Here is a 10,322-nt window from a genome sequence, read left to right on the forward strand (position 1 = left end):
CATGGCCACCACAGCGGCTCCGTCATCTTTGGCCCTCAGGGCCTCGAGCCCGGCTCGTACGGGGTCTTCTGCAAGGGGCTTTCCCGCACCCTGCTCGCCTTCTTCGAGCTGGCCTGGCAGCTGCGCATGAACTTCCCGTATTTCTACATTGCGGGCTCCGTCATTCTCAACATCCGCTTGCAGGTACATTTTTAGAGCCCTGGGGATGCGGCCCGCGTTCCGGGCCTGCATTATGGCCGACTCCCAGGAGGCGCCGCGGCAGCATGGAGCTTGGGGCGAGCAGTCCCGCTCTCTCGCGAGAGTGCTTGGTCTCCCTCCACCGCTGCGCTCTCGCCTCTCCGCCGTCTGCTCTCCTCCGATCCCCTGAACTGGCACCGAGACCTCCTGAGTGTAGGAAGAGGAAATACGCGATTCCGGGAACCGAGAACTTCAGTGAAAACCCACTACAATGTTTAAGAAGCTGTGCATCCTTAAAAACGGGACGAACAGGATGTATTATAACAAGGGAAGGCTGTCAAAACTTTCAGGACAGAAATGTACAAGCTCATGGTCCGTGTTCATAAATAGTAAATTTCGGGAAGATGAGACTGGATTATAAACAGAATCAGTCAGAAGCTGAAGATCTTAAGGATATGCAGTGGAAGGCAAACATCTCTTCATTCCACAACAGAAAACTATGACGATCAGAAACTTTAAGTGAAAAAAAAAAAAAACAACGTTGTAAGAGGAACACATCCTTCAGATAACCAAACAATGTAAAATACTGCAGGGTTTTGACCGAGGGTTGGAGTGTAAGAAGGTGGACTCAATTTCAGTGTCGCCCTAATTCGCATTGTGGTTCAGAATCTTGGAGCCAAAAAAAAGGAAATCCAATCATAGCACAAAGCTTGGTGGTTTATTGAATAACATTTAAATAATCATAATGGAAATGCTGTTTATGGTTTTCATCTTTTTAAGAGAATGCTTAATTACGGTTACAGAGTTGAGTGTCAATATTATCAGCCTTGATGGCATAAAAGTGCAATTTACAAGGTAGGATGGCAGGGCGGGTGCCTGGAAAAGTAATGGTGTCTTTTAAAGTGGGAAGTCGACAGGTAGAGTCTGTTGTCGATGGGGGAAGAGGTCATTTTATTTTACTTAAAGAGTGATGATAAAGTTCTAAAATATAACCATATAACAGAGAAGAAGGGAGAACAGCATGAGGTCAACAAGAAATGCCTAAAGATGATAGTTCAGGTGGAATGTCTTAGAAAGGAAAATGGATACATTGTCATGTATTTATAAATATAGGGTCAAGAGGTTTTTAGGTGTTAGAGAGTCTGGAGACGAATTAGTGGTCTGCATATTTTTTTTCTAATTAAGGAAGCAAAATTGAGGCAATTATGAGCCTCAGGAAAAAGAAAAGTTTTCAGAAGTTACACTGCATTAAGTCAACTGTGAATAATGTTAGTCATCATATAAAGTCAGTCATATTTATGTAAACACTGAATACAAATAATAACAAATTATTAGGTAACCCTAGCAGAATTGGAAAGGAGTATATATGTAATGGAGAATACATCAAGATCTGATACAGAAATGTCGGTTTAAAAAAAAAGCAGTATAACTTGTCACTTAGAAAGAAGTACAGTAACAAATAGCTGAAGAGTTAAAATTGGTAGTCTCTGGTGAAGGAAAATCAGGGATGGGCAGAGAAAAAGTGGAGAATTGCTGTGTTTTACTACTGGTCTAACAGTAACAGTGTTTTTTTCTTAGCCCTGTGTGTATGTGTATATCAGACACACCTCTGTTAAAATACAAACTAATTTTGTGGTCCAGATGAGCCCAACAGTCTGCCTAAATCCCTGTTTTCTCAAACCTATTAAATGAGAATAAACATACCCAATGGATAAAAAAAAATAAAAAGGGAAAAGGAAAAAAAAAAGGCTGAGAGAGTGTAAACCTCAACCATCAAAGAAAATCAGTCCCATATTTGCTGAGATAAATCAGCTTCTTCTCTAAGACACTTGGGCCGGCATCATTCTTGCCCTTGGGTTCAGAGGTTTGTTTTAACCTTACTCGCTTAGCCATGTAATCACTTAGGTACAGAAAGATGCTTCACTGGGGAGAGGTTTTTGTTACTGTTGTTACTGTAGTTATGGTACAAAACTGCCACAGGGTAAGTGGACTTCTGGTATTTTCACTTCGAAGTGGGTGGTATTTTTTTCAATATGCAAGAGTTTATCATTGGCACTTTATCTTTTGTTCTCTGCCTTCTCTTCAGGTCTGATGCCTTTACCAGCCGGTCTCCCGAGCCTGCCTGTCCTCCCCAATCTCAACCTACCCACCCCGCCTGTCGTGCCAGGCGTCAGCTTACCAGAACTCGTGAACCCGGGTATGTTGCCCATCTTGCCATAGGACTCTGTCTAATAAAAAGTTTTATCCAGGAAAGGCAGTCCTCTATTTCAGTCTTTTTCTTGCAAGGGCAGATTCTTTAACAAACTTTAGCTGCTTCAGATATAAATTAATCTTTTTTATTTAAAAGGGTTGAAAAAGAAGAGGAGAAATGTCTTTGTGATGCTCCTCTGCCTGGCTGCCTGTCCCTCCCTTCCTCTCCCTCCTGCCCCTGACAGCTCAGGCTCTGTAAAGGCCAGTTGTAGAAATAAAGAGCAGCGGTATGGCCTCGCTGAGCTGAGTGGGATGGGAGGTGTGCAGTTCGCCCGGTGGCAGTGAATGAACTCCCTGTGATTCTCCCTGTATTTTGGGCAGCTGCCATCCAGGGACTGGTGGTTCCTGTGTTTTGCGTGGCTCAGGCTGGCTGGGCTTGCTGCGCTTGCTACTTGATAAATATTCTTCATTTTTTAAATTGAAGGATAATTGCTTTATAGAAATATTCATTATTAATGTTTTTATAATAAAAACTGCAAGGTTTTAGCTACAAGTAGTTAAGTTCACAGATATTCAAAGTATTTACAGTCAGATTTTATGCACTGATGAAACTGAAGCGGCAGAGTGTCCCCACGAGTCTGCTTTTCTGGTTAATGATTACCCAGAGTAGTTTTAGCTTTGAGATGGCCACACATCAGGGTTGACTTTTCATTGCTGTTCTCAAGAATTGGGCCCATCAGTGATGTCAGTGAATGATCTTATTACATCATGGTATACATTGTCATGTTTCTGTTTAGATCATAACAGCCCCTGTTGTAACACTTATCATCTGTATTTATTCATTACTTGTCCTCATTAACCTGTTTTTTGCTTTTTGGCACAATGGGTTAAAAAACAAATGAAGTCAGTAAATTCAGGCTAATGTTACTGTCTTAGCATTCCCTTTGTCTTTTTGGGGGGGTAGCCCTGTATTCTTAGACTTTCGGCTTTGCCCTTTCCCCAGGTTGACAGACTGGGCCACAGGTTGCCCAAAACCTGTTTTACAACCTGCCTTCCTTTTGTTTCTTGAAGATATAATAGTCTCCCTTCATTCTGCATTTTAAAATTCTTAACTCTACCAAGTATACTATAAATAGTTATCAATCAGAGGGCTTGAAAAAAGGCCGAGTACTTCAGGCTTCAGGCCTGGCCCCGGTGTCTCCTGTTCCTCTTGTCTGTCCAGAGTGCAGCTGAGAGTCAACCTACAGTTTGCTTGAAGAGCAGAGTTCTGCTCAGCACTCCGTGTGTTGCCTTGCAGGCAGATGGGTTCCTGTCCATCCTGGCTGGGAGAATCATTTCTTCCCTGAGCTGGGCTGAGTCACATGAAGGAACCTTTCCTCTGGCCAGCTGGTCCTGTGGTGAATATTTAACTCTGTCCGAGCCTCCAGCCAAGGATAATCAGAGGTGGTGATTTGTGCTGTTGCTCCTCAGCTTCCATTTCCTTAGTGAAAGGCAAATGCAGATGATTGTGTGACTGTGGCTGTTGCCCTTCTGTGCCGGGAGGATGTGTGATCTCTGCCTTTTTGTCCTAGGTTTGCCACCTCTTCCTTCCCTGCCTCCCCGAAATTTACCAGGCCTTGCACCTCTCCCCATGCCGTCCGAGTTCCTCCCGTCATTCCCTCTGGTTCCAGAGGTCTCTCCCGCAGCAGGCTCCGCAGACCTGCTGTCCTCCGTCCCACCTGCCAGCAGCCCACCCTCCGACCCCGTCCCGACCACTGCACGGGCAGACACCGCCTCCGCACTCACTGTGGACGTGACACCCCCCCCTCCCAAGGCCCCGGCCACGGTGGAGGACAGAGTCAGCGACTCCGCCAGAGCCAGCGAGAAGCCCATCTCAGCGGTTACGGTTACAGATGCATCTGCTTCTGAGTCACCTTAGCTTTGGACCGGTCTTCAGAATTGGCGTGGTGTGCTTGTTTCACCACAGGAGCGTGTCTGGAAATGCAAACTCTCTTTAATTTCTTACTAGTTTGTACTGTTTCTGTAGGCATCCTGTAAATAATTCTAAGGGAAAACTCAGCAAGAGGATGTGGGCTTGTATTCTGCCAAGTGGGAGTGCGGCTCACGGGCCAGGGAGGGAAACGTCAGGAAGTGCTTGTATTTTAAAACAACCAAAAAGAATTGTAAGGGTGGCTTGCTGCCAGGTTTCCACTGCCATTCTTGGGGGTGTAGCTCTTTGGGAAAGGTGGTGACAGGGTGTTCTCTAGGCTCCCTGTCTTCCTGCTGCTCCTTCTGTAAGGAAATGTAATATTTTATGCCTAATACCCACTCGCAACATTTCTTGTATTTTGTAAATCATTTGCAAGAATGCAGACCACCTCACTAAGCCGTGAAACGAAAAGATATTTTACTTTTGGTCTCTGTGAGTCACATCTCTATTAAGGTTTACACGAAAATTCCAACAGAAGATGTTAATTAAAGTTAACACAATGTGCACTATTAATTGAACATCTTTTTATTCAGCCTATACACAGATCTTTGTTTTGAGCTCTCAGAAGTACTCAGACAACATTTTATAACTGCTGCTGTTGCTTTATACATCCACTAAAAAATGGCATTTAAAAAGAAATAAAGGAGATGTTACACAGTTTTAAACCAGAAGGTGGCACTTTGTAGCTGCTTACAATATTACAGCTGTACTGGGAAGCATAGACACAGCAATAAATTACAGTACTTTTGCTTTTCTTCTTGTGGTACATTTAAATTACAACTCCTGATTGCCATGGCGCAGTCATTAATCTCCAGTGCATCACAATGCATTCATGTAATTCCATGTCTGACCTTTGCTTTCTCCTAAATTTTCTAAGAGATGGTTAAGTTATGTGGCATTGATTTATTGAATGAAATTAAATGCATATTATGTCTCTGCTTCTTAAATAAGATGAAAGCGATTCGTCAGTTATTGACCTAGCACTGGCATGAATGTTGCCAAGGAGCAGCGAGTAGAACAGGGCTGCTAAAACCCACCTGGAAACTAGAGTTATCAGTGACCACCAGTTTTTAGGATAGATCCATCTCAAGGGCCAGGTTTATATTTCCAGTAAATGACAAAAGAAGGCTCCAGCTCAGGTAAAGTTGAGCAAGTTGTTATTTTTAAAAGATATTCCTGTGTTTTAAAAATGTTAAGGAGCTACCTTAATGGGAAGCAAGTAAGTAATTTTTGAGCTTTAAAGACAAATTTTTTAACTGTAGTTTTTCCAGAGCAGCGATTCTGAACTCTTGTGAGGTCATCTGAGGATGGCAGCAGCCCTGGACCATCTTCCCAGGACAGGGTCTCTAAGCACAGGAAGCACACTGAGCTTTGGGGAGAGGGGGACTCTCAGTGTTCACCTGGAAGATGGGCACAGACTTGGCCCAGACAGGCTCATCGGGCCTTCCTGAGATGGAAAACACTTATTTTAGATATTCTCTTCTTCCTTCAGCTGTGGGTGTTTTTTTTACACCGCGTATTCTATTTCAGGGGCCAGAAACACAGATGTGAAAGAGAGTCGCTACCATGAGACCACTCACCGTGACCTTTTAGAGGGGATGGTGTCTCGGTCAGTCCTCTGGGCACTTGAGATGAGCCCTCAGTGAGGATGACAGTCGAATCATCTTTGAACCCCTGGGTCACTCAGGGTGTGAGGCATGAGGCAGAAATGGGGAGAACAGAGAATGCTGGTTCGAATAGGCTCGGTTATCAGAACAACTCTCAAAATACAGTGGCTTAAGCAAAGTCTGTCTTCTTTTCCATGGTTGGTTTTGTTGGTGTTTTTTTTGTTGTTCTTTGTTAGGGTGCATGGTCTTTCTCTAGTTGCAGGGGGGTGAGCGGGGTGCTTCTCTCCAGTTGCAGCATGGAAGCGTCTCCTGTTGAGGCACAGAGGCTTAGCTGCCCTGTGGGATTTTAATTCCCCAACCAGGGATCAAATCCATGTCCCCTGCATTGGAAGGCAGATTCTTAACTACTGGACCACCAGGACCATTGCTCTCATTCAGAGTTGGAGATGGTCAGGCTGAGGCAGGACCGACCTTTGGTAACGTCAGAGACTGCAGCTCCAGTCCTGTAGTGCTGCTTAGCGTGGTTTTCATTTCCATGGTCATCACATGGGCCCAGATGGCAGCCAGAACCCCTGCCATCCCCTCCTCCTTCTAGCCAGAAGAAAAGGGCCAGCCCCCTTCTTTGGGGGACAGTTCAGAGATTTCACGCAGCACCTTGGCTTACATTCTTCAGGCTATTGTGGAGTAACATGGCTGAAAGGCTGAAGCGTGAAGGCTGTGCTGCAGGAACTGAGGAGGAAGCAGTGACTAGTGAGGCCCCATGCGCATCCCCCACACAATGCCACCGTTTGCTGAAGATTCGATGGAGGCACTCTACCAGGGTGCTGGGCAGGAGCAGGGAGATTTCTGAGAGAGGACGTGACTTGAAGAACCGTGCAGGCAAAGGAGGGGCAGAGAGCATTTGAGGCTAGAAGAACGGTGAGGAGTGGAGCACACGGGAGCTGGGTCCTGAGTGCCAGCCTAGGGGGTTGGGGCTTTGTCTTAAAAACAGGAGTCACTGGGGGATTTCCTTGAGGACAAGCTCATCTGCATTTGAGGAAGCCTCTCTAGTAGTGGAGGATGGAGGGGCGGCCAGCCCTGAAATGAGCGGACAGAGGAGACTGAGGAGGCAGTGTCATCTGAAGGCCGTGTTGGTAGCTGGCAGTAAGGCTGTGATGATGACTGTATCTTTCTTGTGTTCCTGTTTTATGCTTAGTCCCTTACTAAATTTGCTTGCTTTAGAACAGTCAGCTTTAGATCATTTCCTAAAAACTGAAAAAGACCTTCCCCATTTGTGAGGCTGAAGTAAAATGGCTCTGCCTGGGCCTGAGGGTAAAGGCCTCCTGTTTAATTATCTGACCACCCAGCAAGGGGGTCAAATTAGAACCACCTCTCAGAGTATGGATTCCTGGGCCCCTGAGTTCTGAAAAGCTTTCCAGGGGATGAGAAGCACTACACACTGACATTTGTCTCCTTCACTGTACCTGCCCCTGCCCAGCTCCAGTTAGCAGCAGGCCCTGAACCATATCCTAGGTGATCATTGAGACAGGCTGGTCTGTAACCTGAAGTAATAAGGCAATCAGTTCAGTTTAGTCGCTCAGTTGTGTCAGATTCTGCGACCCCATGAACCACAGCACACCAGGCCTCCCTGTCCATTACCAACTCCCGGACTCCACCCAAACCCATGTCCATCAAGTTGGTGATGCCATCCAACCATCTCACCCTCTGTCGTTCCCTTCTGCCTTCAATGTTTCCCAGCATCAGGGTTTTTTCAAATGAGTCAGCTCTTCGCATCAGGTGGCCAAAGTATTGGAGTTTCAGCTTCAGCATCAGTCCTTCCAGTGAACACACAGGACCAATCTCCTTTAAGATGGACTGGTTGGATTTCCTCGCAGTCCAAGGGAAATAAGGCAATAGAAAGTCCGTTGTCTACTGAGACATTTTCACCACCTAGCAAAGTGCACACGTTGGAAAAGGGGTCTTTTATCAATGATACCATTTGCAGTGGATCTTGGAAGAACAGTTTCTGGTCTTGCTAACCAAGTGTGTTCCTCTATAAGCTCCTTGCATATGAGCCAATAACTACAAGAATGGGGAAATAACACCAAAGCCACAGGCCAGCGGAATGGTAGGTGAAACTGCTTCCTGGCTTGCAGCGCTCTGGGAGCTGGAGAGGGACAGAGAGATGTTCTCAGGGATGGGGCTGGGGACAGAGTTCTTGTCCATTAAAGAGCAGTTCAGGACTGACCAGTGTAGGAAAAGCTGCCTGGTCGGGGAGTTACACAAGCACAGTGCCCTCTGGCCAGCCATCTTTGCCAGCGCAAACAACAAGAGCACATGCCGTCGTGTGGGCCCGGGGACTTCGTGTTATCAGAGTTAAGGTTGCACCATGTTTCCTGGCACTCCTGGATGGGAACAGGCCCCGGCGTGTGGGGTGAATACTGTAACGGGGAGCTGAGCCAGCCCTGTCCCAAGCCCTCTGTAGGGTAGTCTACCCAGGGAACAAGAGGTAGCAAACTGAGTTCCCGCAGACACCCTTGAGCCACCCTGTACCTTTTTAAATGTGAATTAATTGCCAACATTCCCAAACCAGAAAATTTCACAGAAGTCCAGATGTCTGGTTTCTCTTGCCCATTATCTGGCAACACTAGGTCCTCAGCCCCACAAGGAAGCAAGCCCCCTTGAGCCGACACCACCAGGTTGCCACCTGGCCTGCTGGTTTCTGCCACTTGCCTGGTCCACAGGCATCTGAAGTCACAATGTATCAAGTATTGTCCTGGTGGAGATGGGTGGGAAGCCTGGGCTTCAAAAAGCTGGAGGGTCCAGAACGTAGGGAACCCGGGATCAGAAAACAAGAATTTTCATGGGCTTCATTATTTTCGACCCATGAATCATGGTGAAATGGTTGCTAAGGTTGACAGAATTTGAAGCAGTCACTTAAACTCTAAACCTTGGGGAGAAATAGGTCTCTGGACCGTGACCAAGATGATGACAGGGATTTGGGTTTCCCCAGCCTCTCCCGGAAGCCAAGTCTGGGACAAAAACCCATTCAACTAATTTACCTTGACAACCAAATCTATTGAATTATGTCATCAGTTCTCTTTTTTTAGGGACCAAGGAGTATGTAAAGAGAGGCCCTGCCTGAATTCCCAAGTGGCTTCCTTGCCCTCCATGCCGTGGCCTCGGATCCCGGTGAGAGGGAAGCCGCTTAGAGTCCAGCTCTGGCCACTCTGGCCCGGTGTGAGACTGGAACAAGTAATGTTCACCTGAGGTTGGGTGTGTGGGGGAAGCATCTTCAGGGAACGCCTGCATTAGAGTGGCTCGGGTGAGGGGACTTCTCATTTCTTACGCACTTTTATATCAGCATAATTTTTAAAAATGTATTTGAATTACTTTTCAGTCAACAAAAACAACGGTTATTTTTCATGTAAAGGACAAATGGGACTTAAAAGAGCCAGGACTGCCTAGCCTGGGGGAGGGGAAGGTGCTGACCTTGTCCAGTGGCATTTAAAAGCTCCCTGCTAAGAAATCCCTAACACTGGCCCTAGGTGAGAATTATTAGTGATGTTTGCTTTAGTAGACCTGTACTTTGATGATCTGCAACATTATTTTGTGTTTGTAAATCAGTTTGGCCAGAAATGTCCCTGTGTGGTTCAGACAGCTCTACTGAGCACAGACACGATGGCAAGAGTTCACATCGTCTCTAGGGCTCCCTTCTGGCATTTAGATCTCCGGAAATCACGTTAGCGGTCAGGTACATGAACTATTCGCAGTTCTAACATTGTTTAATTTGAGATCAGCAACTGAACAACCTGTGTGCTTTGGGGTGGTGGAGAACATAAATGTGAGAGCAAATTCCATCTGTCTTTAGTTGCGGAGCTGAATAAAAATGAGAAACAGGTTCCTATTGCCTAAATTGAGGGGCTCGGAGCTCAGTCTGATTTTAATAAACAAAGCCAAACTTGGTCTCTGCAAAGTTTTTGTTTTTCTTTTCCTGGAATGACCAGAAATAAAAAGGGCATGTAGCCTCAGAGATAGTGAAATATATTATTCCGAATTCAGATCTCTACTAGGCAAATGGGGTCACCTGAGGTGAAAACCCCACCAGCTAGGGGTCTTCTGGAGAGGACAGATGAGGGGTGACAGTAGACATGGAGGAGGCAGAAGAGAGAGAGAAGAGGGGCCCTGGGCAGCACAGGTTCTGGGCTTGATCCCATGGACTGGTGTTGCCAAATGTACATGGAAGACATTTTTGTTTTCTAATTTTATTACCTATATATTTATTTTAACATGTGTTGAAAAAATAGATCTGCTTTGTAGGATGAGGCTAAAGTAGCTTCCTTTATCGACTTTATTGACAAAAAGGAATCAAGTTAAAGAGAAGTACTGAGTTGACAGCA

At 45.9% G+C, this 10,322-nt stretch overlaps 1 protein-coding gene and 1 pseudogene across 2 annotated transcripts in view; both read left to right on the forward strand.

Moving 5' to 3' along the window:
• GORASP2 (golgi reassembly stacking protein 2, 55kDa) overlaps positions 1-9,887 on the forward strand; it is a 38,078-nt gene extending 28,191 nt beyond the window's left edge. Inside the window, exons 9-10 of the mRNA XM_010843802.1 lie at positions 2,264-2,374; positions 3,939-9,887. Of these exons, the coding sequence (XP_010842104.1) occupies positions 2,264-2,374; positions 3,939-4,285 (458 nt within the window). The 3' untranslated portion in view covers positions 4,286-9,887. The remainder of the gene's footprint in view (positions 1-2,263; positions 2,375-3,938) is intronic.
• LOC104991367 lies at positions 2-977 on the forward strand (annotated as a pseudogene). Its single transcript, XR_825604.1, has one exon. The product of XR_825604.1 is annotated as an uncharacterized protein MGC39606-like (transcript).
• Positions 9,888-10,322: the final 435 nt, after the last annotated feature.

The sequence above is a fragment of the Bison bison genome, unplaced genomic scaffold (assembly GCF_000754665.1).
Source record: "Bison bison bison isolate TAMUID 2011002044 unplaced genomic scaffold, Bison_UMD1.0 scf7180017864190, whole genome shotgun sequence".
Lineage (NCBI taxonomy): Eukaryota > Metazoa > Chordata > Mammalia > Artiodactyla > Bovidae > Bison > Bison bison.